The sequence below is a fragment of the Ailuropoda melanoleuca genome, chromosome 3 (genome assembly GCF_002007445.2).
Source record: "Ailuropoda melanoleuca isolate Jingjing chromosome 3, ASM200744v2, whole genome shotgun sequence".
Lineage (NCBI taxonomy): Eukaryota > Metazoa > Chordata > Mammalia > Carnivora > Ursidae > Ailuropoda > Ailuropoda melanoleuca.
The window spans coordinates 2,208,695-2,236,320 of record NC_048220.1 but is presented as its reverse complement, the minus strand read 5'-3'; the positions used below and the strand labels follow the sequence as shown (position 1 = coordinate 2,236,320).

The following is a 27,626-nucleotide window of genomic DNA, read 5'->3' as shown; positions in this document are numbered from 1 at the left end:
TGTCCTTCTGTCCTATTTATCCTCCTTTTCCACCTGTTGTGCTGGGGTGCCTTGAAATGTATGAGAAGGACGCACTACCAAAGAAGAAGAGGAGCAGGGTCCTTCTTGCAGAGAAGTGACCTCTTATCACAGATGGTCAATGACCACAATCCTCTTGCAGTCCTCTTGTCCAGTGCCTGTGAGCCTCCCCATATAAGCCTGAAACACTCCTATCTCTTTCTTCTTCTCATCTCCCTCCCAGCTGCCCATCTTCTCCACAACATTGTGGGAAATGAGTGTGGGCTGCATCATGGAGCAGCCAGGTAGAGTCACTGTTGGGGTCATAGGATCACAGGATGATGGTCCTAGGCTGCAGACTCTTAGGCAGGGCTGCCCACACTTTCTGTGTCCTCCTGTCCCTCCTTTCCCTCCTAGCCCCCATCCTCTCTGGAGGGTCAGAGAGAAGTGCCTTCCTCCAAACAGAGGTGTTGAGGGGCAGCACTGTATTAGAGATGGGGAGGGTGTGGCCCCTCTCCAGCCAGGCCAGGCATGGGGGCAGGAGGGCTCATTCAGACTCACCCTTCAATGTGGAGCTGGCCCTTCCAAGAGGTCTGTGAGCTTTGCAAGGCTCTGTGTCTCATCAGGGTTGCAGGGTCCCAGCCACCTTCCCTTGCTATCCTGAGATGGCTTGCTGCCATAAAGCAGGAGGTCACTTTAGCTTTGCTTCCTTACCAGCCAGGAGCCCTCATCCACTTCCACTCCTTTCTCTCCTCCTACCCCACCCCTCCTCCAGCATCTCTCCTGACTGTGAACTTGGACAAACTTTAGTATTTCTTCTCTTGCCTCATCCTTCTCTAAAGGTGGGCTAAGCAGACCCTGAGGTGAGGGAGGCATTAGAGAGGGCAAGGGCTCTAGCCCAAAGCACTTTGTGGTTTCCTCCTGTTCTTGGGCAAACATAGACACAGTCCCCCACAGGAGGACACCTCACTTCCTGGAGCCAGCAGACACTACCTAAGAGAAATGTGTCCTGTGTGCCATCTTTCATTCTTCTTCCTCTTCTTGAAGGTCTGAGAAGCAAAGACAGTGGCCAAGGAGCATATTTTTGGTAGATGACACCTGAGCCAAAGATTGTGAAGGATGAGAATTTATAACTCCCACATGGAACCCCCAGAACCTGTTTTCAAGCTGTGTGATCAGCCATCAGTGACGATTTGCTCCAGTGACCACACTACCTAAAGTCAGCTCATCAGCAACTGACGCACATCAGCCACCACTCTCAAACACTCTCAACTCTCAAAATCCCCCAATCCCTGACACTGTGCTTCTCAAAAACCTACATTAGGTCACTTCTGCTTTGCTCAAAGAGACGTCTTACAAGCTCTCCAGTGCTTAAGCACAGAATAGATTCAGCTTTCCAGCTCAGCTTGTGAGTGGTCCTTTCTTCCTTCAACAAGGGGTTTGGACAATCAAAAGAGGTCTCAGAGGGGCGCCTGGGTAGTGCAGTCATTAAGCGTCTGCTTTCGGCTCAGGGCGTGATCCCGGAGCTCTGGGATCAAGCCCTGCATCAGGCTCCTCCACTAGGAGCCTGCATCTTCCTCTCCTACTCCCCCTGCTTTTGTTCCCTCTCTCGCTGGCTGTCTCTCTCTGTCAAATAAATAAATAAAATCTTAAAAAAAAAAAAAGGTCTCAGAGAATCCGCATCTCTCAGCAGAGGCCGGCAGTGCCACAGAAGCCTATGAAAGTCCTCACCCGCAGAAATCCTGGCCCAGCACACTCTGTAAAAGTAATTAATGTTGTCCCTGCCTTTATCGCTAACTTTGGAATTGTTGGTTATCTTATTAACTGACTTGTTTTTAGCTTATTACTTGAGCTATAAGGTAACGGATTTTAACAACTTGACTTTGATGATGAGCCTCCCCGTGGTGCTGGGAGTGGACCTGGGATTCTGCTCCAGGGCCCGTGCCCTCCTTCCTGAAAGGGGAGCTATGCCACGGGGAGGGATCTGGGATCTGAGAGTCTCAGATGCACCTAGAGGAGGATTCAGCCCTCAGCTCCTTGTGGGAAAAACCTGAAGGAGAGTCACCCTGAATGTCTGGGCAAGAGGTCAGTGGAGAGAGTGGAGCCAGGGATAGGGGAGAGTTTGGACAATGTCCCTGGAAAAGAGACCCCAGGGGAGTGGGCCACTGTGTCTCTGGGCTGAGACTATCACCAGGCAAGCAGGAGAGGCCCAGGAGCAGCTCCAGAGACACTGCCTACCCCAGAGGAAGCAGTGAGGGCACAGCAGGATGCCTGGGTGGGTCCCCAGACCTCTCAGAAAGCCCTATCCATGAAGATGCTGAGTGAGGCCGGCCTTATGGGGTCTTTCTCTTCCCCTCTCAGAAAGCGGGTCTCCCATCCTCCCCTGACAGAAAGACAGAAACCAGGACACACCTTGTAAACCCCCATCACAGGCTGGCCACTCCCTCCCAGTGTCCCCTGTGAGCCTCTATCATAGCACCCAGTTCACAGATGGAATGGTTAAGAGCATGGCTTCTGGAGCAAGGCTGCCTGGATTCAAATTCCAGTCCAGCCTTTTACCAGCTGCCTGACTTGGGGCAGGTTACTTAACCTCCATCTGCCTCACTCTCCCCATATGTAAAATAGAGCTAATAACAGTCGTGTCACAGGGAATTACTGAGCAGACTGAACAAGAGCTCTAAGGAAAGGGTTTTTAGAATGGGGCCTGTGCAGCCCATCCTCAGTTATCCCTATTGGTGTTGGCTCTTCAGATTAGGATAATTAATGTAAAGCTACCTCCTTCCAGACTGTGGACTGTGTACTGTCAGGGACCCCACCTGATTTCTGCCTGCCCCAAGTGCCTGATGGGGTGCCTGGTGCAGAGCATACACCCCGAACAGCTGGATAAATGGGTAGGCCTGGCAGCTTACACTTTTCAGTGACCCTATAGAGCCCTGAAGCTGGCATCTAGATTCCTTAGCCTGACACTCAAGGCCCCTGTGGTTGGGCTTTGACAGCCTGCTCAGATGCATGGCCTTCTCTTTCCCCAGCAGCTACCTCAGCTCACCGCACACTGCTCTGCCGGCCTTAAGGTATACCTGTATTTACCTCCCCAGAGCCGCTTTTCCTTTCTAAGATTTGTTTATTTGAGAGAGAGGGAGAACGTGAGCGGGTGAGGGAGGGCAGGAGGGAGGGGCAGAGGTAGAGGGAGAGAAAAATCCTCAGGCAGACTCTGTGCTGAGCACGGAGCCCAATGCAGGGCTCGGTCCCAGGACCCTAATATCATGATCTGAGCTGAAATCAAGAGTTGACCACTTAACCAACTGAGCCACCCAGGCGCCCCCCAAAACTGCTTTTCATCCTACTTTCATCTTCCTTACCTTTTCTGTCAAGACTGGGGTCAACTGTCACCACCTCTGAGAGACTTTCCACTACCTGGCCCCTCTTTCTGCTCAGGGTCCAAGTGTCCCCTGTGGTGGGTGTGGGTGTGTGTCAGAGCCCACGAGAAAAGCTCTCTTTATCACAAGGGTTTTGTAACATCCTTTCCTGTCCTTAAGGGAAATCCAAAGATAATTTAACCTACACACCCATAGAATTAAAAATTAAAATCAATTTAATGCCCTAGTTGTAACAAAAAGTATACACAATTAAATTATAATACAATCATAACATATCTCAATATATAAATGTTTGGCTTGACTATATAGAAAACATAATGATTAGTCAGGCACCTGAACATGCAAAACGTCTATAAATACAACTACAAATGCCACTTTCAGTACTAAAACCAGTACAAGCTGGTCATCCTGCTTTATACCTTGAAACAAACCAATACTAACTGGGTTCCTCTATTTGGTTTGGCCCCCAAAAGAAACCTAGATTGCCTAGAAAAATAACTTTTTCCTTGATTTCTGCAATGCTAATCTGCAGATAAGTCAAACCTTTGTGACTATAACAATCATATCATAATGCAAACATTAATTTTACAGGCTTTTTCCTTTAAATATTTTTGATTAACCGGACTTTTTGATGCCTACCTTCCCTGCAACTTTGCTCTATCCTCTTCGAGTGTTCCTTTGACAATATTAAAACTCGAGAAATGTGTTCTAGACCCGGATCATTACAATCAGGCTCTTCCTTGGCGAAGGCCTGGCAAGACACCACGGGCATCTTGGCTCCAAGACTCGGGAGGGCTAGCCTTCTGCCATTCTTGGCCCCGCCCTCCGACGGGCGAGGAGCTCCCCCACCCCAGCCCACTAAGGACCGCCTAAGCCCTCCCCATGAATTTTCAAATATCAGAAACCACCCAGGTGAAAACTATTATCCAAAACAGGAGGGTCCCTGGTGAGAATTCAGGGGGTCTGTGAACCTGGACGGGAAAAATAACCTTTATTTTCGCTAACCTCTAGCAGAAATTTAGCCATTCTTCTCATAATGAATGGAGGTAGAAAAGCTCTGCTGTATTATCAAGACTTGCGTTTTTGTCCCCAGTGGAAACCAGTTTTCGAATCACATGTAGTTGCAGACACCTGCGTAAGGTTCCAAATAACAGCCCCACCTCTGTGTCTCATTTCACGAGTGACGCATCATTTCAGCTATATTTGACAATTACCAACAAGATTGTTTTTCCTCCATATATATATGTAATTTTTTTTTGTTCTACTTCAGAGGCCCAGCAAAGGAGACATCGGGGAGCCGTGGTGGGAGGAGGGGGGCTGACGACGGCGCTCGGGAGCCAGAGCCGGAGCGGTAGGCGGAGCCGGGCGGGGCGGGGCGGGGCGCGGCGGGGCGCGGAGGGGCGCGGCAGAGCGGAGGCGGAGGCGAGCCGGGCCCTCAGAGGTTGCGGGTGCGCCGCCTTCCGGACGCTGAGCTCTAGCTCTCTCGGGTTAGCGCCAGGCCGCCCGCCCCACCGCTGATTACCGACTGCCGGGAAATCGACGCACGAGGGCTGCGCGCCAGGCTGGCTGACCCCGACTCTCGGGTCCTCGGGAGCGCGCGCGCCTCGACGCCGCTGCGGACAATGCTGCTGCTCCTGCAGCTGTTGGGTCTAGTGCCGGAGCGCGCGGCAGGTGATGGGGCGGAGCGGCCGGGGGGCCCGGGGCGGAGAGGCGGGAGCCCTGGGGCAGAACCCCAGGGGTCGCCCAGCAGCGCGCGGTTGGGGTAGGAGGCAGGGAGCTATCGGAGGCCACCTCCGGGTTTGCGGAACGGGGATGGTGAGCTGGAGAGCAGACGGAGGACCGCAGGTGGCGTTGGGCCCTGGGTTAGAGCCCCCGTTTGCTGCCTCCCCCGCTGTAGCTCCCGAATCTGGCTTAGAGTCCTGCGGGAAGCCGGCGGGACGCGAAACCTGGCGGTGACCCCGGCCCGGACGCAGAGGATGCCGTAGCTTCTCAGGAGTCCCCGTGGTTCCCTCCGTAGGACGCCGCTCGGTTCCTGGGGCTGGGTCCTCCAGGAAGGCCCTGGGGAAGCTCAGTGGGGGGCAGGAATCTGAGAGCGGCTGGCGCGCCCCCTGCCAGCCCGCTAGGGCAGGCGTCCGCCCTTCATGGTGGGCGTCCCTGGAGCCTTGGCGAGCCTCTCTCGAGTTACCCGAGCGTCCCCTGGCATGGGTGTTGGGGGAGGAGGTGCAACGAGGTTCTCTCTGACCTGGTCCGGAATTTCCATTCTTTCCCAATTTTAATTCTTCTGGCATTGGTAGCTGAGCCTGACCTCATCCTGGATTTCCCCCCAGCTGCCATGGGGCACCGCCCCTCCCGGCCGCACAGATGCCGGAACACTTACTAGCACAGATGCGGAAGTGTCCACCATCACTGTAGGAACGATAGCTGGTCACCCTCACGCCAAGCTCTTCTGAGTGCTTCACATACCAGAAGCCACTTCAACTCACAGAACAAGCCTCAATGTACTATTTACAGATTTAAAATAGGGCCCTGGCAGGATCTAAAGTCTGAGTTCTTAACTTTTTATGCCTTGGACCGGGTCTCAGAATGTTTTTAATGCATAAAATGAAATACATGGGGGGGGCGCCTGGGTTGTTCAGTCCGTTAAGCTTGGGACTCTTGATTTGGGCTCAGGTCATGATCTTAGGGTCCTGAAATGGAGCCCCCATAAAGCCCCCACACTGAGTGTGAGGTGGAACCTGCTTAAAATTCTCTCTCTCCCTCTCTCTCTGCCCCTCCCCCACCAGCGCGCTCTCTAAATAAACAAACATAAATAGAGATCCATAGGATTACAGAGGAATCTATGTTTCTATAAAGCTATTTAAATTTTTAGAAACCTAAATGTGTGAGATGTAGTAAGTGTGCTTCTAAGTTAACACATTAAATGATGCGCCAAATAGCAACGATTCCCAAAAGTGGGAATTAGAGTAAATTTATGTCCAGGTGTCTGCTACAACTGTCATGTGATTCAAAAGCCCCTGTGGCTTCTGTCCAAATCCGAAGCACGGGTCCTGCTGATCCTGCTGAGCTTTCTTGCCTTCACCATGGGAGAAAGGCTAAATCTCAGCCAGAGGTCAGTGAAAGTGAAGGTTACTTTTTCCCTCCAAGTTGAGGCTCCTGAAGTCAACAGGAGGATTCAGCCCTCAGCTCCCCATGGAAAACATTTGAAGGAGAATCACCTTGGGTGTCTGGAAAGATTGGGGGAGAGTTTGGTCCTTGGAACAGGAGCCCAGGGGCATGGGCCACTGTGTCCTGGGCCACGACTGCATTGGTTTTCAGCTTCATACAGTCCCCCCAACCCTCCCTGGGTATACTACAGGGGCATACAGGTGATTCCAATTCTGTGTGCCAGGGATGGTCATGGGTGTTTGCACATAGGCCCTGTCGCCTTATGGAGGGAATAGCGGGGGCTGACCTAGGGAGTCGGGACCCCAAGCCAAGGAGGAGGGAAGGAGTGGAGAGATAAGCCTGGGATGTACTAAACTGTGGGAGAGAGATGGCACATGGAGGGGAGGTAGCCAGGGGTTGAGGCAGGCCCCCGCACCACACTCCTGGATGCCAGGCTTTCCCTTCAGAAGCTAGGGATGAGGAAGTGGCTTTCATGGGGCAGATATCACGAGTGCTGCAGCAGGGAAGTTTGAAGTGGTTCAAACTTTAGAATCACCTAGAGGGCTTGTTGGACTACAGAAACCTGGACCCCACCCCCAGAGCTTTGGATTCAGCAGGGCTAGGTTGGGTCCTGTGAATTTGCATTTGTAGCAAGTTCCCAGGTAATGCTAATGCAGCTGGTCCTGGAACACTAGGTTCATTAGCCTAGAATGTTCTTCCCTCTTACCCACCCCCCACTGGCTTGTAACTCACTGCTACTGAGGTCCCCTTAAGGTTTCAGCCTGTAAGGCCCCTGACCCCAACAACCTTCCAACCCCAGGTATTCCTGGTACCTGGGTCTTCCTGCACCACAATATTCATCAGCCCTGCTCACCTAATTGGACTAATTTTTTAATTATTAGTTCAATTGCATCCTCCCTTTCAGACCTGAGCTTTTTCAGTTCCATGACTGTCTTGGTTTATCTCTGTCCCCACATACACCTGCACCTAGCTCAGTGCCTGGCTTGTAGCAGGTGCTTAACAGCTGTGTGCCAAATGGGTAATATTGCAAGGGCTGGCACAGCCGAGCAAGTGGACAGAGCTGGGCAGGACCAGGCAGGACCTAGAAGGCATGAGCTCTCCACCTGGCAGCATTCGAGCGTCGCCTGGGAGGTTTCAAGACCTGCTAGTGTCCTCTCCTCTTCCCTCCAAGCCCGCTAAATCTGTGTCCATAGCAGAATTGCCAAAACTGCCAGGAGGGGCTGGAGCAGCGGGATGGAAAACGTCTGGCAGAGGGAGGGGCAACCCAGCCCTGGCTTCCCTCTTAAGTGGGGGATGCAGTAAAAATGCCATGAATCAATATTTCTAAAGCTCTGGCACCAAGACCCAGAACTCAGCACTATGCTAAAAAGTTTCCAGTCAATCCTGAGACAAGGCTCCCATGTCCCTCTTCCCTTCCAATGTGCCTCTCTTTGTCGTTTCACACCATCTCTCTAAGCAGAGACAAGGATGTGTAGGATATTTATGCCTTGAGATTCATATTTCCCTTTTCCATTTCCCCCTTGCAGAGAGTCCCTGGGGGCTGCCTTTGGTGGCCGATGGCCCAGCTTCCTTAGCGAAGGTGGTGATGGCAGAACTAGCCAACCTGAAGTTAGGAAACAAACCATGGCCTGGAGGTAAGACACTGCCTATCGGCTAGAAAGGGGGCAAGATGGCAGAGGCCAGGAGCACCTAGCATGCAGGAGGGCACCTCCACAGTCTGGGAATCTGGTAGACTTTCTTTGCTCAGGTGGAGGGCACAGAGGGCAGACCCTCTGGAGGGTGCTCTGGGGGTTTCACTCAGGTATCTTTCCCCACCCTCACCCCTGCACACACACGCTCCAGCTGTCTTTTTCCCATGCCCACCTCTCCCTTGCAGATAGGAAAGGACAAAGGCTAAGCAAATGGTGTCTGCAGAACCCTTCCTCCATGCCTACACTTCTTATTTTTATTACCTCGCTAAATGCACCAGCACTGTGGAGCAGGTCAAGTACTTGCCCCCACTTACAGATGAAGAAGTCAAAGCCTGGAGCTGTGGAATAAGGCCACACAGCTAGAGAGTGGCAGTGCCACATGGGTTGTAGGAAAGGGGTGGGGCTCCTCCCTCTCCCACCAGTCAGAGAAAGAGGAAGGCTGTGCGTAAGAGGGTAGGACTGTCCCTTTTTGCGGGGCTGGCAATGTGGTGCAGTGACCAGGACGCAGCAGTGAGGGAAGAAAGGGTGGCTGATGACACGGGCCCTGAGGCAACAGTGGGCATGTGGCTAGTTAGGCCATGTCACAGCATGAGCAGATTCCTCTGGGACACCTGCCATGTGGCCCCCACTTCCTCCTGCTGTGGTCTCACCTTGCCTGGCACTGACCCCAGCCTGGCAGAGGGGGTTCCCTCCAAAACTACAGACGTAGCCTCATGATTGCTCAGCAGCTTTGCCTCATTCTGGGCTGGAGCCCCCGACACGAGGATCCCTCTTGGATCCAGTTAGCAAGGAGGAATCTAGTCCCAGCTCACACTGTCCCCCTGAACAAAAAGACAGGTGTGGGCAGCCTGTGAGCCCCCACAGAGAGCAGCCTGGGCTCCCGGGACCATCAGGTAGGCAGTGGGATTTTCAGGGAAGAAGGAACAGTGGCCCCCTCACTGGGTATGTGGGAGGCAGTACCTGGAAGCCAGCTGAATGAGGGGGCCACAATCATGAACTTGTCCTTGAATAGTTCCCTGACTCCCGGGATGGGCAGCAGACACCAGGGTGTAGACCATGGGTGAAAAGTCCAAGACAGAGCAGACGCCAGGCACCAGAGCCCCCATGGCAGGGAGGGGCAAGCCAGAGGCTGTATCCAGGCCATTCCAGACACCAACTGGACAAGCCTAGGAAGGATTTGGGAGTCAACCCCTTCTTTCACCCCTACAGCTACTGAGTCATCCCACCATTTTATTTTTCTGCCGTTATTGCAAAAGCCTCAGGACACCAGAAGAAAACTACTGCCTCAGGACTTTTCCACTGGCTTTCCCTTCTGGAGACCCAGGATGCTCTCTCCTAGACCTTGACATGGCTGGCTGCTTTAGGTCTTTATTCAAGAGTTCCCTTGGGGAGAGGGGCTTCCTGTCCATTCTATCTAGAATTTTAAACCCCACTCCTAACACTGTGTGTGTCTGTGCTTTATTTTTTTCCCCTCAGAACGTATTGCTATCCAGTATGTCATACATTTTATTCATTTATCTTGCTTCTCCTACATTCATAGAAGCTTCGTAAGAGCTGGTACCTGGGGCTCTTCTGCTTTCCCAGCACCTAGCCATACGGCAAGGCTGGGCAGAGCTGAGCCCACTTAAACCATGTTCAGGGTGGTGTCTGCGGAGGGCAGAGAGTGGGGAGATGCCAAGGGGAGAGGGCTGCTCGTGTGTCCCCAGCTAGCCACACAGTGTCAGCCTTTCGTGGGTTCACCAAAGAGCAAGTGCCGGCCAGGGGACTTGTGTGCAGTCCGGGTGTGCAGTCTGGCCCTGCTTTTCACTACTGGTGTGAGCTTGGCAGGTGACTTTGCCTTTTGGGGGCTCAGTTTCCCCATCTGTCATAGATTAGCACCCTAGTACCTGCCTGATAAAACTGTTATGAGGGTTAACTGAGCCAAAATTTTGTAAAGTGCTTGGGACAGGGCCCAGCACCTAAGTGCTTTAGGACTATTTTGTAACTTTACAAAATAATACATGGATAGACTGCCCCTCATTTTTAACCAGAAGTAACTGGCCATTAAAGCAAGTTAGCAGTAATAAATAGTCACATTACCTAGCAAGTGAATTGTGTACCTGCCCCAGCGAACAACCAGATGTGTGTTGCTCCCTTTCCTGCAGGCCCGAACTTGGATCACTTGTCCTTTCCCAGCTTCCCATGCTGAGGGAAGAGCACGTCAGCACCTAGGTGGTCTCTTTGCTCCGGTAGTGGGAACACCAGGGTCCCTGCTCCCTCACTGCACATCCCCCGTCTTAGAGGCAGCTTGAAGATTGGCACAGCTTTCAGAGGACATCCTTCTTCCCAGACCGTGTGTCCTTCTCTCTGTTTCCGGGTAGCAGAACCTCCAGGGCTCATGGGTTTGAACTGTCCACCAAACTCACAGACACAGCAGACTTTGGTCTCATATTATGTGCATTTGTTTTCCATAGCTGCTGTAACAAGGGGGCCGCAACTTGGTAGCTTAAGGACAACATATATTTATTCTCCGAGAGTTCTGGAGGTCAGAAAGTCCAAAATGGGCTTCTCTGGGCTGAAACTAAGGTGCCTCAGGACAGCTCCCTACAAAAGCTCTCAGGAAGAACCCCTTTCTTTGCTTTCTCCAGCTTCTAGAGCTGCATTCCTTGGCTCATGGCACCTTCCTGCCTCCTTCTCTGTTCCATCTTCACATCCCCTTCTCTGATAGTCATGGAATGTCCCTGTCTGTCCCCTTTCATAATGACACATTCAGGACCTCCCTAGACAATCCAGGATAATCTCCCCATCTCAAGATCCTTAATTTAATCACATCTGCAAAGTCCCTCTTACCATGTAAGGTAACAGTCATAGGTTCCAGGGAAATCTCAGGGGGCCAGAATTCAGCCTCCCACACTGTGTGGCCTTAGCTGTGGAGGAGACAGGACAGAAAGTACAACATGCATGGCTTCCCCACCACCCAAGAGGCAACCACCCAAGGACACAGGCTCTTTTGCCCTCCCTCCTTCCCAGGACAGACAGCTGTACAGATCAGGGCTAAGGAGCAGGTGGGTCACCTTAGCATAGAGAAGCCATAGCCTCTGTTCCTTTCAAGGCCTACATGCCTGTTCACAGCTTCCAGCCCAGGAGCACCCCACTAATCTTAACTCAGTGGTTGCTAGGAAACAGCACCCTGAGAGTCCCTCATTTCCCAGGAGGCGCACACCAGCCCAGGCCTGATGTCAGCCCTTCAGTCACTTTCAACATTGATCCCTCTCGCCTCACATAAGGTTTAACCAGTGCAAGAAGAGAGCGCCTCGTCCTTTTCCTAAGCTTAGAAAAAGCAGGCTCTGGGAAGAGAATCCGGGTTCCTCTCTTTCTAGTGCATGACTTTGGGTCCTTTACTCTCCCTCCCCTGGGCCTCAGTTCCTTCATCTGTGAAATGGGGCCAACTATACCATCTTGGGTTCATACTAAAGATCAACTGAGATAGTGAATGAAAAGCAGTCATACTGGTGCAGGATACAGAACAGTCACTTTCCAAAAATGACAGCTGTGATCATCATCATTGCCTTTCATGCTCTTGTTTTTTGTCCAACTCAATAAATGCAGGAAGTATCCACTGTGTGCCACGCATGATGTGCTCCCCAAGACCTGTGGAAACAGTGGTGACACAGTCAGGTGTATTGCCCGCCCCCATGGAGCCCACAGTTTCACAGGGAGCAGAGAGACTGCTCTGAGGGATGTCAGGGTGGAAGCAGGAGGGTTTCCTGGAGGAAGGGACACCTGAGCTGCAACCTGAGGGATGAGGGACATTGGCTGAGAGAAGACAGGGAGTTGCCCGGGGCAGAAGGAACTGCAGGTCAAAAGGGCCGGCCCAGTTTGCTGTGGCTGCCCTGGAGCTTAAATGAAGCTGTGAGGGTGGAGATGGGTTTGACTCCTCCTTTCATATTTGAATGTTCAAATGCTGGGCATCTATTGTGTGCCAGAAGGTTTTCTAGGCTGGGAAAGAAGGATTCTTACAGGAATCTCTGCCCTGGAACTCACATTACAGGCGAGAGGCAGACTATTAACAAGAGGAACAGGTAGGGCACCTGGGTGGGTCAGTCGTTTAAGCGTCTGTCTTTGGCTCATGTCATGATCCCAGAGTCTTGGGAATCGAGTCCCGCATGGGGCTCCTTGCTCAGCAGGGAGGCTGCTTCTCCCTCTGCCTGCTGCTCCCCCTGCGTATGCTCTCTCTCCCTCTCTCTGACAGATAAATACATAACGTCTTTTAAAAAAGAGAAACAGGTGAAGTAGTCTCTATGTGGTGGTAATGCTCCAGAGAGAACACTAGGGGGCGTGCTGGGGACGTAAATATTTAATAGAGTGGGCAAGGAAGGCTTCATTGAGAAAGGAGCATTTGAGCAAAACCTTTCTTTTTAATTTCGTTTATTTGAGAGAGAGAGAGTGAGAGAGCACAAGCGGGGTGAGGGGCAGTGGGAGAAGCAGACTCCCCGCTGAGCAGGGAGCCTGACATGGGGCTCGATTCCCAGACTCTTGGATTCTGGGATCATGACCTGAGCCAAAGGCAGCTCCTTAACCAACTGAGTCACCCAGCGGGGCCGAGCAAAATCTTTTTAAAAAATGGAGTAAGGGAGGGGCCCCTGGATGGCTCAGTCAGCTAAGCATGAGACTCTTGAACTCAGCTCAGATCTCGGTCTCAGGGTCATGAGTTCAAGCCCAGCATTGGGCTCCTCAATGTGGAACCCACTAAGAGAGAGAGAGAGAAAGGAAGGAAGGAAGGAAAGAAAGAAAAATGAAGGAGTGAGCTATGGGTGAGTCTCTGGGAGTGAGACCCTGAGAAAGGTGGAGGAAGTTTTTTAAAGATATAGCGCTTGTTTTCATAGCTTGAGTCAGGGCAAGCTACAAAATAGATTTCATCTCCAGCTCCAAGTTGAACGGATAAGCTGGTGCTTCTAGAGATGGTGGAGAACAAACCTTGAGGCAGCATTTGGACCTAAAGAGATGACTAGCAACATCTGCCGTGGGAACAGGAGAGAGTGGGGAATGGAGTCAAGATGTCACCAACTTGGCCGCAATGGTTCAAGCTAGGAATCATGGCCCAGCTTTACCAAGTATCTCTGGAGAATGAATAATTCCATGGAAATTAAACTTCCAAACAACCAATTTCTTTATCATATCTTTTTCATTGTGAGATGGGAAACCAGATAATCACACTTAATAGAGAAGAGTATGAAGTATGAGTAAGTAAACCCTGGGGTGGGGTGGGGGCTAGAAAACTTCCTAGAAATAAAGTCCACAAGCCTTAGCACATGAACTTTGGCCTCAATTTTTAACCGACTGATTGACTGATTCTTTATTTAAACTATTTGGATACCCTTGTATTTTTACTGAAACCCCAGTTCTTGCTCTTACTGATGGCAAATAGTCTGGATAGGTTTCCACTGCCATCCCCATCGGTCACACCAGCCTGCGGTGCAGATCCTGGCAGCCCACGTGAGCCTGACTGTCTTGTGTCTTCGCAGGGACGCACTCTCTCCACTACCACTACCTGGCCGTGTCAGAGCCAGGCCCGGGCCTTCCCCAGTTTCTGGCCGTAGGCTACGTGGACGACCAGCCCTTCATCCATTACGACAGTTGTGTGGACAGGGCCAAGCCCCAGGCCCCATGGATGGCAACCGTGGACGCCCAGTACTGGGAGACAGAGACCCAGAAGCAGAGGACCTGGGCAAAGGTGCAGCAGGTGGAGACGTGGACCGTGATGGGCTACCACAACCGCAGCAGTGGTGGGTCAGAGGCTCCTGCTGCCCCACTCCCTCCTTCCTTCACACTCTGCATGCTGACCCTCTCGGCAGCTATGCCCTCCCATTAGGGGACAGAGGCCACTCCCCTGAGCCCATGAGAGGGTGCAAGGCATGCTCCTGGTGCATACCTCTTCCCCAAGCCAAGAGGAGCCATCGGGCCCTTCAGAATCTGTTGTGGCTCCAGTAGCCAACACATGGGGCCAGCGCAGCAAGCACCCACAGTCTCTGGGGCCCCATGTCTCCCCTTCAGCTACCCAGGGTTCCAGACTCCAGCAGACTGGCAGAGGCTTTTCCCTCCCTCACACGCCCCCCGGGCTCTCAGACACCAACTCTGCCATGCAGGGAGGGAAGCCAGATGAACTGAATGAACTAGGCAAACAGCTCAAGGTGGGAGAGAGAACCTAGTGGAGGACCTCTGCTCCACCCAATGCCAGGGAGGAATAGGAGCATTTCCTTCACGCACAGCTTCCTTCTCTCCTCACGGACACGCTCACGCCCCCTGCTGGCTGCTTCCGGTGCTGCATGAACACACCCCTTGTTCACAGCCCTTTCCCCTCTCTGTGCCTGGAAACCCAAATGTACGTGTAAAAGCCGGAGACTGGGAAGAGCTACGCACTAGCCCAGAGGCCCCAGGATAAGCGCCACCAGCCCCTAGCCCCAAGCCCCCAGTCGCTGTGCTAGCAGCCAGGCTCACATCTGAACGCGTCTTTCACATATCTGAAATTGGGGTGTGACCTAGTCTTACCATGAGTATTTCTTGACCTCTTACATCCGTAAGTAGCTGAGTTCTTGTGATGTCTCTAGTTATGAACTCAAGTGTTCTCGTATGAGAGGCCTAACAGGCTTCTCAGCTCTGGCTGCTCATGACAGTTACCCAGGTAGCATTTGTTTTAAATGCCACCACCTTGCCCCCCACCCTTCAGAGGCCCCTGTAGATGTTGGGCTTCTCTCCAGCTCTCAGGGATCCGACTCCACAGCCCATGCAAACGGCAGCCTTCTCGCCCGCGTGCACAGGCATGCACAGCACTCAGCGGATGTTCGGCTGTGAGATCCGGGAGGACGGCCGTACCAGCAGCTTCTGGCAGTTTGGCTTTGATGGGCAGGACCACGTGTCACTGGACCTGGAGACTCTGAGCTGGGTGTCAGCCAAACCTGCGGCCGTACGGACCAAGCGCTGGTGGGAGACAGAGCGCTGCTATGCTGAGTATGACAAGGCCTACCTGGAAGGCCTCTGCCTCATTTCCCTGCACAGGTACCTGGAGCTGGGAGGCTGGAGCCTCACTCGGAAAGGTAAGGAGAAGCTGTGGCCACACAGAGGGGCCCACACTCCCGTTCTCGAGTCTGGGGGTGGGCAGTGAAGAGGCAGACTGTGCTCCCCTGGCTCAGATAAGCCCACTGAGCCCAGAAAGCAGGCCGACTAGCCGAGGGCTTCCTCGTGTAGAGCAGGACAGAAGCCTCGACCTCGGGCCCTCGTTCCAGGTGACGTGGACCACACTGCGGTCTTGGTAAATGAGGCCCTAATTCTTGGCCTCGTTTTATTCATCTATAGAGTAAGCAGGTTAAACTAGGTGACTCCTAAAGCCCTCTGGGGGTTTAACATCCTGTGGTTCTCCTTCAGAAACGGACCTCAGGCCCCAGGGGATAGCGTCCCTCACTAGGCCAGTCCCTGGACTACTGGGGACTGCCAGGGAAGCTGAGGCCCTTTGCCCTTCTGCCCCCACACACCGCTCATGCTAACCACGCTCGTCAGATTCTAGGTGCATCCCATACTTCTCCAGCAGGGCTGGAAATGCAAGCACTGGGATGGACATGAGGGAAGGGGGGTGCTCAGGGGTGCGGAGGCAGAGGCCTCGCCGGCTGCTAGTGGACGGGGCTGGTTAGAGCCCCCAGCACACCATCACTGTCTGGTGATTGAGTGTCAGGCTGTGAATCAGCTGAGGCAATGGGGAGGAGGTTCCTTGAAGGGAAGGCAGGGCAAGTAACATCAAGAGAAGATGTGATTATGAGAGCAGAGTGCGATGGGTCAGAGCTCAGGCACTGGAGCCTAGCTTCCAGATCCACATCCTGGCTCCAGGACTTGCTGTCTGTGTGACCTTGGGCAAGTAACTTGCCCTTTCTGTGCCTCAGTGTCCTCTCGTCGGTATCACAGGGGTGGTCACAACAGCCCCTGCCTCCCAGAAGCACCATACGGGTGTCTTGAATGAGTGCTGAGCTCTCATCCAGCACCAGGGGATATTATACACCTGTCACCTGGTGGATTAGTCAGGAATCTCCACAGAAACAGAACCAACAAGATGTGGAGAGAGAGAGGGAGATTTAAGGGATTAGCTCTCTTGATTGTGGGGGATTGGGAGTTCCAGGATTTGCAGTTGGCAAGCCGCAGACCCAGGAGAGCCAACGTTTCCGTTTGAGTCCATAGACAGGAAAAGACCGATGCCCCAGCTGCAGGATGTCCGGCAGGCAGGAGTTCCCTCTTACTCAGATTTTTGTCCTGTTCTGATCAAGTGATCGGATGGGGCCCCCTCACGCTGGGGAGAGCAATCTGCTTTACTGAGTCTGCTGGTTCAAATGTGAATCTCACCCAGAATAATGACCGACCAAATGCCTAGGCACCATGTGGCCCAGTAAAGTTGACACATAAAATGAACCATCGTGCCTGGATGATGTCATTTGCAACAACCCTGAGAGAAAAGAACAAAGAATCCCCATCAGGCCCTGAGAGACTGGGGGATTGTGGACAGGAGTCAGGCTGGGCTTTAATTCCAGGCTGTCGACCCCTGAGCTACACTCGTGACCACCTCCTTCCAAAGTGAGGGAAGGACCATCATTCTTGCCTTCACCCACCCTCTTGTTCAGCACCTATCATGTGCAAGAAGTCACGGGACGTATGTAAAGTCTCTGAGAAAACCACAGGTTTCTGTGGGAAGAAGGGGGTTGTCAACATAGATCCCAACGGTCCCACCCAGGACCTCCCTGGAGGTTGGGGGCAAGAAATCACATCCCCACAATGGAATTCCCAGGATTGTGCCCCTTTGGGATGGTTGGCAATGGGTCATCCCTTCCTCCAACACTGGTTGAATGCCTCCCTAGAGAGAGACCTTGTCTCCATCTCCTCCCTGTCCTCCACCCTGGAAGATGCTAGGGGAGCCTGGGATCAACATGAGGAATGGGCAGAGAGCAGCCTCTCACCAGCCTTCCTCCCTCCACCTCTCTCTGCAGAGCCGCCCACAGTGCAGGTGACAAGACACACAGCCCAGGATGGAGGCATCACCCTGAAATGTTGGGCCCGGGGCTTCTACCCACGGGATATCTCATTGAGCTGGTGGCTGGGTGAGGAGGAGCTGGTTCTAGAGACTGAGTACGTGGAGACACGCCCCAGTGGAGATGGCACCTACCAGACATGGGCGGCCGTGCGGGTGCCGGCCAGGAAGGAGGACTGGTACACTTGCCACGTGCAGCACTCTGGCCTGAACCATACGCTCACTGTGGCCTGGGGTGAGGAGCTGGGCTTGGTGGAGGGGGTGGGGAGGAGAAGGGGAGGGTGCCAGGGTACCCAGAGAAAGTCCCATGGCCTGAGGCTGGTGCCCCCTTTTCTGTGCCTTCCGCAGAAGCACCCTCTCGTCAGTGGAAAACCAGTGCTGTGGTTGTCTCCACTATCTTCACCATCACTTTCTTGCTGATGGCTGGAGTGCGGATCTTCATCAAGCAGTACTCTCAAGGTAGGTACGGAAAAAAAAGAGGGGTGGAAGGCCCTCACAGCTGGCCAAGCCCTGGAGGGACAAATGCTCTGCTCCCATCCTTCCACCAGAACTATTCCCTCCTGGGGAGAAGCAACTACTATTGAGCCCCTGTTCCCGTCTATGGAAAAGCCCAAGTACCCCCACCCCATAGCCATACATCATCCTGAGGACCCTGCCGATCCCACAGCCAGGGAAGACCGCTAGGCCTGACCTTGGCAAGGCCCTCGGGGGGAGAAGAAATGGAAGGTGGGGACCCAGGACCCCACCTCTGCCTACTACCCACCTAATCTCTGGTTTTGTGTTCTTTTTTCCCCACAGCCAGGAATAAGGAATCTTGCAAACAAGCCCCAGGTGATTGTGGGATAGGCGGGTTGAGGGGAGGAAGCCCCAGGTACTCCCAAGCACGGCTAAGATGCCTGAGAACCAAAGATGGAGGCAGGGTAGTGGCTGAGAGCTTTCTGTCTCCAGCATGGCCTCATCCCTTGCTCCCTCCTGCCATCCAGGAGCCAGGTGGAAGGGGCAGGGGGCACTCCAGGGAGCCACCGCTGACTTCAGGGGAGGGCTGGGGAGCAGGCTAGGTCACCTCCCTACTTCCTCCTGCAGGTGGAGAGGACCCTCAGAATTCCCAAAGCCCAGCGACAGTGGAGGCCACTCAGCTGTTCTGCTGACACAAGTCCATGGTCACAGATCAAGGTGATTTGTGGGGTGTTTGGGGGCCTCCAGGGTGCTAGCGGGCTGGCCGTCGTGACCCACTGTGAAGGGCCCACCCCACCCCAAAATGGAGCCTTCCACAGCACCATCGGCCTCGTTACAAACAGTCTGTGCCACTGAGATAGCCTCGCCATCTTCCTGAAGTCCTTTTAAAACTCCAGTTGTCTTCTGCTTGGGGGTGAGGAGGAGGGCGGGAATAATTCCTCGGACTGGCTCACACTTGACAATTTGCAGAATACTCTTGTGTTAAGTGTAAATCTCACGTGAGTCTCTCAGATGCTCTGTGAGTTGGGCCATGTCATCCTCACCTCTGCTTTCCCAACATGAAAACTGAGGCTCTGGCCAGTTAGGGGAGAAGCAGAACACTCAAGGAGTTAAGGAGGCAGCATCCTGACCATCTGCTGGCATCTGGAAGAAATGGCCAAATGCCTGCCTCTTTGTATAGGTGTGTTCTTGTGTGTGTATATATTTTCTTTTGTAAAGATGATTAAAGTGTTGGGGGGGCAGTGAGTTTGTGTGTTTGTGTGTGAGGGTGTGTCGTTCTGGGAGCATGAGGGGGAGGGGGTCCGTGATGTATGTGCAGGTATGTAGGGGCTGAGGGTGTACGAGGAGGGGTGTGGTGTGAGGGTGTATGGTTCTGGGAGCGTGAGGGGGAGGGGGTCCATGATGTATAATGCAGGTGTGCAGGGGGTGAGGGTGTATGAGGAGGGGTGTGGTATGAGGGTGTGTGGTTCTGGGAGCGTGAGGGGGAGGGGGTCCATGATGTATGTGCAGGTGTGCAGGGGGTGAGGGTGTATGAGGAGGGGTGTGGTGTGAGGGTGTGTGTTTCCAGGAGTGTGAGGGGGAGGGGGTCCATGATGTATGTGCAGGTGTGTAGGGGTGAGGGTGTATGAGGAGGGGTGTGGTGTGAGGGGGTATGGTTCTGGGAGCGTGAGGGGGAGGGGGTCCATGATGTATATGCAGGTGTGCAGGGGGTGAGGGTGTATGAGGAGGGGTGTGGTATGAGGGTGTGTGGTTCTGGGAGCGTGAGGGGGAGGGGGTCCATGATGTATGTGCAGGTGTGCAGGGGGTGAGGGTGTATGAGGAGGGGTGTGGTGTGAGGGTGTGTGGTTCTGGGAGCGTGAGGGGGAGGGGGTCCATGATGTATATGCAGGTGTGCAGGGGGTGAGGGTGTATGAGGAGGGGTGTGGTATGAGGGTGTGTGGTTCTGGGAGCGTGAGGGGGAGGGGGTCCATGATGTATGTGCAGGTGTGCAGGGGGTGAGGGTGTATGAGGAGGGGTGTGGTGTGAGGGTGTGTGTTTCCAGGAGTGTGAGGGGGAGGGGGTCCATGATGTATGTGCAGGTGTGTAGGGGTGAGGGTGTATGAGGAGGGGTGTGGTATGAGGGGGTATGGTTCTGGGAGCGTGAGGGGGAGGGGGTCCATGATGTATATGCAGGTGTGCAGGGGGTGAGGGTGTATGAGGAGGGGTGTGGTATGAGGGTGTGTGGTTCTGGGAGCGTGAGGGGGAGGGGGTCCATGATGTATGTGCAGGTGTGCAGGGGGTGAGGGTGTATGAGGAGGGGTGTGGTGTGAGGGTGTGTGGTTCTGGGAGCGTGAGGGGGAGGGGGTCCATGATGTATATGCAGGTGTGCAGGGGGTGAGGGTGTATGAGGAGGGGTGTGGTATGAGGGTGTGTGGTTCTGGGAGCGTGAGGGGGAGGGGGTCCATGATGTATGTGCAGGTGTGCAGGGGGTGAGGGTGTATGAGGAGGGGTGTGGTGTGAGGGTGTGTGTTTCCAGGAGTGTGAGGGGGAGGGGGTCCATGATGTATGTGCAGGTGTGTAGGGGGGAGGGTGTATGAGGAGGGGTGTGGTGTGTGGGGGTGGTATCTTTGTGTGGATGAGGAGAAGTTCAGAGGGACAGCTGCCCAGGGGCCTGTTAGCTGAGCGCAGCTGAAGGATGGGAAACAATATGGTCAGTATTTTCCATCCTGTCCTTTTGAATGGTTTGAAGTTTTACAGTAAGGGCAAGAGGAGTCCCACCTTGTCCTGTGGAAATGCTTGTGGAGATTCTAGTGAAGGGAGTGTCTGGAGAAGGTCCAGCCTTACCTCCAAATTTCCAGTGCAGCAGAAACCCCACGTCTCCTTTGTGAACAAGAATCTCCGGGGGGGCGCACACATTTTTGTGTATTCAGAAAGCAGTTTCAATCTTGCAGCCACCTGATGTGCAAGGGGAGGGGACTTGAGAGCCACAGCGGTGGGACCACACCACCATCATGAAGGACACATGGCTGGGCCCCTCGCAGGCACCTTTCACCTCTCTGGAGGACCCCAAGGTCTGACAGAGCCTCTGCTGAGACTTCTGATACCTCCATGTCTGCAGCCCTGGGAGGCCCCAAGCCCAAGGATGTGAAAGATTTCTGATACTAGGATTCACCTGCCCTGGTGTCCTGAAAGGCCTCAGCAGGGAGCTCCGAACTCTCTGAATGTACCAAAAATGTGTCTTAAACGTCTGTCTGCCTGTCCTCATGATGCCATCATGACCCGTGTGCCCAAAGCAGGGTTCTGAGCACTTTACAGGTACTAAGCTGTTCAGTCCTCGTGGCACGCCTGGGCGGGAAAATTAACAATCCTGTGCTACAGGAGAGGAAATGGAAGCCCAAGGTCCCACGGCTAGTTCACGCCGGAGCCAGGACGGGAGGCCAGCAAGTCTGGCTACAGTCTGGGCACCTCACCATCGCACTGCTACTGTGCCATTCTGGAAATGGGCATGTCAGTCCAGGTCTGCAGTCCTTTTTTTTTTTTTTTTTTTAAGATTTTATTTATTTATTTGACAGAGACAGCCAGTGAGAGAGGGAACACAAGCAGGGGGAGTGGGAGGAAGAAGCAGGCTCCTAGCAGAGGAGCCTGATGCGGGGCTCGATCCCAGAACGCTGGGATCACGCCCTGAGCCGAAGGCAGACGCCCAATGACTGCGCCACCGAGGCGCCCCTGGGTCTGCAGTTCTGAAATCCAAAACCCCAAACCAGAAGTTTCTTCCGGGTTTTGGCATCAAAACCCCCACCCGAAGTGGAGTGAGGCTATCTGTAGGCCAGTGTGCCTTTTCACAATTTTCCACAGAAGTACTGATGTCTTTGAGTGCAGCGTGGTCCACCCTACACTGTCTCTGGAGGTGTTATATACTGTTCAGCATCTGCACCTTGGCAGTTTCTAAAACCCAAAGAATTCTAAATTCTTAAATATATCTGGCCCAAAGGGTTTCTGGCAAGGGCTTGTGGACCTGTATTAGTAACGTTTTGTAGCAATAAAGGTTTTATTTTTACAGTTGTCTGACCTTACGGTAAAGAAGCGGGGACACAAAGTGGGTCTGGCCCCCACCAGTGGAGGGGCACACGTGCCCACGTTGACCTCTGAAGGTGTACTTGGGGCCTCCTGAGCAAAGGTCAAACTTCTTCCCTGAGGCAGGGTGAGGGCCCAGTGTATCTGTGGGGATGCAGATGGCGGGGAGGCTGGTCTCCCCTTTCCTGAGTCCTACTAACCCCTTCTCTGCCAGAACAGTTCACACCCCTGACAGAATCGGGTCTTCCTGCTGCCAAGGGAAGCACCATCCTGACCTTCAGGGAGTATCTGCTCTATAACTGGATTATGAGAGCTTGGAAACAGCATTGCTTTGGCTTTACTTTGTTTCCTATTTCCCTTGCAGGCTAGTTCAGTGTTTTGCCCATGGAACCATAAAATACATTTTAGACCTAAAGGGACCCTAACACATCTCTAGAAGCCCCTGATAATTTGCCACCCTCATTCCACACACACATACCCCCAACCATCATGCCGCCTCCTTCGACCTCTCGCATTAGAGTTCCTCCTGTCCAGGATGTCTGGTCTCTGCAGTGCACATCTCTCTCTCCCCCTCTCTCTCTTACCTTCCACCCACACCTCAAGCACATATTGCTTTAAGTCTGGTGCACCTGCAAAAATTGAGGCAAAGGAACATGATTCAGCCAGCACCCCACGGCCAGGTAGGAGGTGAACCTGGGAGCCCTGAGTCTAATTTCACAGAGGGATGAACAGGCCCAGAAAGTATGGCAGTCTGCCCTAACCCAGGCCTTGCTCCCACTCCCATTTTTGCTTCTCTGCTTAGCAATGACTGGTCAGTGATATCAACCAAGACAGGGGCCCTGGACCCAGCTGGACCAGCCCGGACACCTGCCTGCCTCTCTGGTTCTTTCCTCAGCACTCCTGCCAGGAGAGAAGCTTGTGAGAGGACAGAAGGCAAATGCAGAGGGACTTCATCCTAGCCTTGAGTGTTGCCCTGGGTGCCCCCAATAACGACCATAGTCTTAGCAGTGGACAGGGGCAGGAAGGCAAATGAGGAGGGCTGTGAGCACCCCTGGAAGCAGTAAAGGGGCCTATAAATCTGGCAGGGGCAGGAAAGCAGCTTTGCAAAAAAAAAAAAAAAAAAAAAAAAAAAAGGAGACCCGCAGGAAAAGCAGGCTTTTCACCCAGCAGGACACGACTTCCACTAGCTGCCACTGGAAACTGCCTCCCTCCCTCAGGCCACACTGGGCTGGCCTTGGCTCATGACCATGGGATCTCCACCTGTAGACCATCCCCTCGCTCACAGAGGCCAGGACATCTCCCCTGTGGGAGGACTGCTACTAGCCTTCTAGTCCTCGGGCCGCCCCGACATACCCCTACACTGACACAAACCCTACCTGCTAACCCTCTGGAGTCTGGTCCCAGACCACAACTTTTTTTTAGGCTGCCATATTAAAGGCAGAATTCAGTGTGACCTAGCTGGAACCTAGCTGTGATGATGTGTCGAATGAATGCATTGATTAATAATTAATATTCAATGAAGAATATTAGATTCCATGCCCAGCAATTACAAGACTTTTTTAAAAATATTATTTTAGAGACAGCATGAGCCAGAGGGGCAGAGGGAGAGAGTATTCGAAGGAGACTCCACATTGAGCACAGAGCCCAACGCAGGGCTCGATCCCACAACCCCGAGATCACAAACCTCAGCCGAAACCAAGAGTCAGGTGCTTCACCAACTGCACCACCCAGGGGTCCCCAAATACAAGGCTTTCTTAGAACCCATCTCCAATGCAGCTCAGTCCCCCCAGTAACCACCCTGCTCCAATCCTAGCATGCCATGCCTGTGCTCCCCACAGCCTCCAGAAACACTCTGAGACTTGTGCTCAAGCCACCTCCTGGAAGCCCTCCTAGCCATCCCTGCTCTGAGGTCCCACGATGCCCACAGCACGTGTCTCTGGGCTATCTCCAGGGCATGTCCAGGCAGTCAGGGTCCGGCCAGCAACAAAGCCCAGCAGGAAGGCCCAGGCCTGGGCTAGTCATTTTTTTTTTCCTCCTCTAACTTCCTGAAGAAGCTCACAGAGCAGCATACACAGGAGAGGATTGAGGACACGGGCTGTTTCATTGGTGTCTTTTTAGCCTCGTCCCTATGCTGCCACATATCTGAATGGTGAGTTCCAGAATGGAGTGACACGGCATCACGGCAAGGCAACAGCTGGAGAGAAGGGAGTCAGCCTGCCAGCTCCCTCTGCAAAACGGCTGACCCTCAGCCAGGTTTCTCCAGGCCTGCTCGCCAGCCATGTTGACAGAGCCACCTGCTAGAGCAAGTCCAGGACAGGGAGAGACCCAGAGAGTGGAAGCATTGCAGCGGGGATGGAGAGAAGCTGGGCCTGAGTTATGGAAAAGGAAGGCTGTTCCAAAATCCACTTCCCACTCACAGCTCCAACTCAGAGAGAAGGCAGCGTAGGTTTTTGCAACCCCCTCCTGAGGCATTTGCCTGGGAAGAAACGGAGAAGACAGCCAGTGGGAGGGAGCTGGGGAGTGTCTGGGAAGGCTGGGAGGGGTCTTTCATCCAGGTTAGGCCCCTGCCTGACCACGAGTCTGGATGGGGCTGTGTAGCGGAGAGGGAAGGTTCTTCTCAGGACCGCTCCCGTGGAATCTTAAGCACACAGCCTCCCTGCTCTTCGCGTCCTGAGCACCGGGGAGAAGACACAGGGGGAACGGTCCTGGATCACCTGGCCTCCATCCAGCCTCTGTCCCCATCAGGAGATGAGGGGCCTGGCACTCATCATTTTCAATTCTAAAGGCTAGCTGAGCAGAAGGTAAGGAGAAGAGAAGGCCCCTTGAGTGAAACGAGTTGGGGGACAGGCTGAGCTTGAGGTCTCCCCTAAAATTTCTAATGATGAGAACATGTTGCTCCTGAGATCCCTAAGTTTGTGTGCTGCCTGAGGACTGGTATCTCACGCCAGCTGGCCTGGTCTACTCTGGGGAGATGCCCAGCAAGGAGAGGCTGGGGCAGCCCTCCAGTGGCCTGGTTACGGCCTCTCACTCAGCCTCAGTGTCCCACTCTGGTCCAGCCCAACCCACCCCGGGGAAATGACCAAAGTGCAGGGGGCTCTTAATTCCAAGGTTTAAATAATAGTTAAGTAAGATGTACTAAAAACTAAACATATGAATCCCTCTGACTCAGTAACTCCACTCCTAAATCTTATGCCTGGGAGAAGAAAATGCATACTTAGGTTTACCAGATGACATGCTGTGGAAAATGAGCAGAAGAGGACTGGGATTTTGGGGATGCTCCATTCCTTGTGCTGGATGTACACTTCGAAATTTTTTTGGAGCTATAAATTTATGATTTGTGCATTTCTATATGGATGTTACATTTCAAGTGGAGCAGAGAGAAAGAACCACCAATATTTCTGGACTCTCTAATGGTGAAACCACTCACAAACCCACAACCAGACTCAAGGCAGACCCACTGGTTACACTCACCCTGTCCAGCCAGGACTTCTGGAATCTTTTTTTTTTAATAATTTTTTTTATTATATCATGTTAGTCAACCATACAGTACATCCCTGGTTTTTGATGTAAAGTTCTATGATTCATTAGTTGCATATAACACCCAGTGCACCATGCAATATGTGCCCTCCCCACCACCCATCACCAGCCTATCCCATTCCCCCACCCTCCTCCCCTCTGAAGCCCTGTTTGTTTCTCAGAGTCCATAGTCTCTCATGCTTCATTCCCCCTTCTGATTACCCCCCCCCTTTCTTTATCCCTTTCTTCCCCTACGGATCTTCCTAGTTCTTATGTTCCATAGATGAGAGAAACCATATGATAATTGTCCTTCTCTGCTTGACTTATTTCACTTAGCATTATCTCCTCCAGGGCCATCAACAAGATCCTTGCTAATAGGATCCAACAGTATATTAAAAGGATTATCCATCATGACCAAGTGGGATTCATCCCTGGGATGCAAGGGTGGTTCAACATTCACAAATCTATCAGTGTGATAGATTATATCAACAAGAAAAAAGCCAAAAATCATATGATTCTCTCAATAGATGCAGAAAAAGCATTTGACAAAATACAGCATCCTTTCCTGATTAAAACCTTTCAGAGTGTAGGGATAAAGGGTACATTCCTCAATCTCATAAAAACCATCTATGAAGGGGCGCCTGGGTGGCACAGTCGTTAAGCGTCTGCCTTTGGCTCAGGGCGTGATCCCGATGTTCTGGGATCCAGCTCCACATCAGGCTCCTCCGCTGGGAGCCTGCTTCTTCCTCTCACACTCCCCCTGCTGTGTTCCCTCTCTCACTGGCTGTCTCTCTGTCAAATAAATAAATAAAATTAAAAAAAAAAAACCTAAAAAAAACCCCATCTATGAAAAGCCTACAGCAAATATTATTCTCAATGGGGAAAAGCTGGAAGCCTTTCCCTTAAGATCAGGAACACGACAAGGATGCCCACACTCACCATTATTATTCAACATAGTACTAGAAGTCCTTGCAACAGCAATCAGACAACAAAGGGATAAAAGGCATCCAAATCGGCAAAGAAGAAGTCAAACTATCTCTCTTCGCAGATGACATGATACTCTATATGGAAAACCCAAAAGAATCCACCCCAAATGACTAGAAGTTATAGAGGAATTCAGTAATGTGGCGGGATACAAAATCAGTGCTCAGAAATCAGTTGCATTTCTATACACGAACAATGAGACTGAAGAAAGAGAAATGAGGGAATCCATCCCATTTACAATAGCACCAAAAATCATACGTTATCTTGGAATTAACCAGAGACGTAAAGGATCTATATTCTAGAAACTACAAATCACTCTTGAAAAACATTGAAGAAGACACAAAAAGATGGAAAAATATTCCATGCTCATGGATTGGAAGAATTAACATAGTTAAAATGTCCGTGCTACCCAGAGCAATCTACACTTTCAATGCTATCCTGATCAAAACACCAATGTCATTTTTCAAAGAACTGGAACAAACAGCCCTTAAATTTGTGTGGAACCAGAAAAGGCCATGAATCGCCAAGGAAGTGTTGAAAAGGACTTCCGGAATCTGACTCAGGAAGGGAGTGTTAGGAGCAGGGGAAGAACCTGACTTGGAGGAGAGAAACAAGCCAGAATCCCCACATCAAAAGGCGCTCAGAAGGTCCATGCACCCTGGCCCAGGCATCAGCTTTTTCTGTAAAGTAATAGATAGTAAATAATTTAGATTTTCTATTCACATACAGTCTCCAACCACATATTCATCTTTATTTTTTTTTTATTTTTTTTACAACTTTAAAATTTAAAAACCGTTCTTATTTCGTGGGACTTACAAAAGGAAACTGAGGGCCAGATTTGTCAACCCCTGTGCAACCTAGCCAGTGCTAGACGGCCTCTCTGGTGGTCCCCAGTCTGTGTGACAGGGGCTTGCCTCATTACCATAAACTGGAATTTAATTATCTGCAACTGGGAGGAGAGAGGCAAGATGGCGGAGGAGTAGGGTGCCCTGCTTCCACCGGTTCCCTGAATTTAGCTGGATATCTACCAAACCATCCTGAACACCCACGAAATCAACCTGAGATGTAAGAATGTATCTCTGGATCTCTACAAGCATACAAACTCCAGCAGGCACGAGGTAGGACTGGCGGAGTCATGAATCTGCAGGCAGATATCGGAAGATAAGCAGAAGGGGGAGGGGGCCGCCATAAGCTGGCGCCTGGAAAGTGATAGAACACCGGGATATAAAAGCCTCCTGCCCGGTCGGCAAAAAAACTCACAGAGCTGTAGCAGCGGGAAGGGCTTTAGAGCAGCGCTCAAACGGGATCCAGGAGCTTCCTGGCGGGGGGGGGGGGGGGGGGGGG

The 27,626-nt window shown here is 52.5% G+C and overlaps 2 protein-coding genes across 9 annotated transcripts in view; both read left to right on the top strand.

Moving 5' to 3' along the window:
• The window catches only part of LOC100464289 (immunity-related GTPase family M protein 1), a 47,902-nt gene extending 46,299 nt beyond the window's left edge, over positions 1 to 1,603 (top strand). For 3 of the 4 annotated variants that reach the window (XR_004623927.1, XR_004623929.1, XR_004623930.1), the window contains one exon: positions 1,045 to 1,603. The gene's annotated coding sequence lies outside the window, so the exon portion shown is untranslated. The remainder of the gene's footprint in view (positions 1 to 1,044) is intronic. The other variant, XR_004623925.1, reaches the window with a different exon arrangement.
• Positions 1,604 to 4,645: 3,042 nt separating this feature from the next.
• LOC100466374 (H-2 class I histocompatibility antigen, Q10 alpha chain) lies at positions 4,646 to 21,268 on the top strand. 5 transcript variants are annotated; one of them, XM_019793551.2, is made up of 9 exons: positions 4,788 to 5,045; positions 8,066 to 8,173; positions 13,735 to 13,995; positions 14,968 to 15,303; positions 17,233 to 17,508; positions 17,622 to 17,732; positions 18,072 to 18,104; positions 18,357 to 18,446; positions 20,660 to 21,268. In XM_019793551.2, exons 1-8 carry the CDS (start codon positions 4,997 to 4,999, stop codon positions 18,419 to 18,421), a joined length of 1,239 nt encoding a protein of 412 aa, XP_019649110.1. In that variant the 5' UTR covers positions 4,788 to 4,996; the 3' UTR covers positions 18,422 to 18,446; positions 20,660 to 21,268. The 5 variants fall into 5 exon arrangements, with proteins under 5 accessions (XP_034511698.1, XP_034511697.1, XP_019649110.1 ...); XM_034655807.1 differs by lacking the exons at positions 4,788 to 5,045; positions 20,660 to 21,268 and adding an exon at positions 4,646 to 4,725 and having other exon boundaries at positions 18,357 to 18,974; XM_019793550.2 differs by lacking the exon at positions 20,660 to 21,268 and having other exon boundaries at positions 18,357 to 18,974.
• The last annotated feature ends 6,358 nt before the right edge of the window (positions 21,269 to 27,626 follow it).

Excerpts from the sequence above, each read along its gene's own strand:
- LOC100466374 (XM_019793551.2), top strand. The coding sequence starts at position 4,997 with ATGCTGCTGCTCCTGCAGCTGTTGGGTCTAGTGCCGGAGCGCGCGGCA. Across the intron at positions 5,046-8,065 it reads AGTGCCGGAGCGCGCGGCAG|AGAGTCCCTGGGGGCTGCCT; the intron begins GTGATGGGGCGG and ends TCCCCCTTGCAG. Across the intron at positions 17,509-17,621 it reads TACGCTCACTGTGGCCTGGG|AAGCACCCTCTCGTCAGTGG; the intron begins GTGAGGAGCTGG and ends TGCCTTCCGCAG.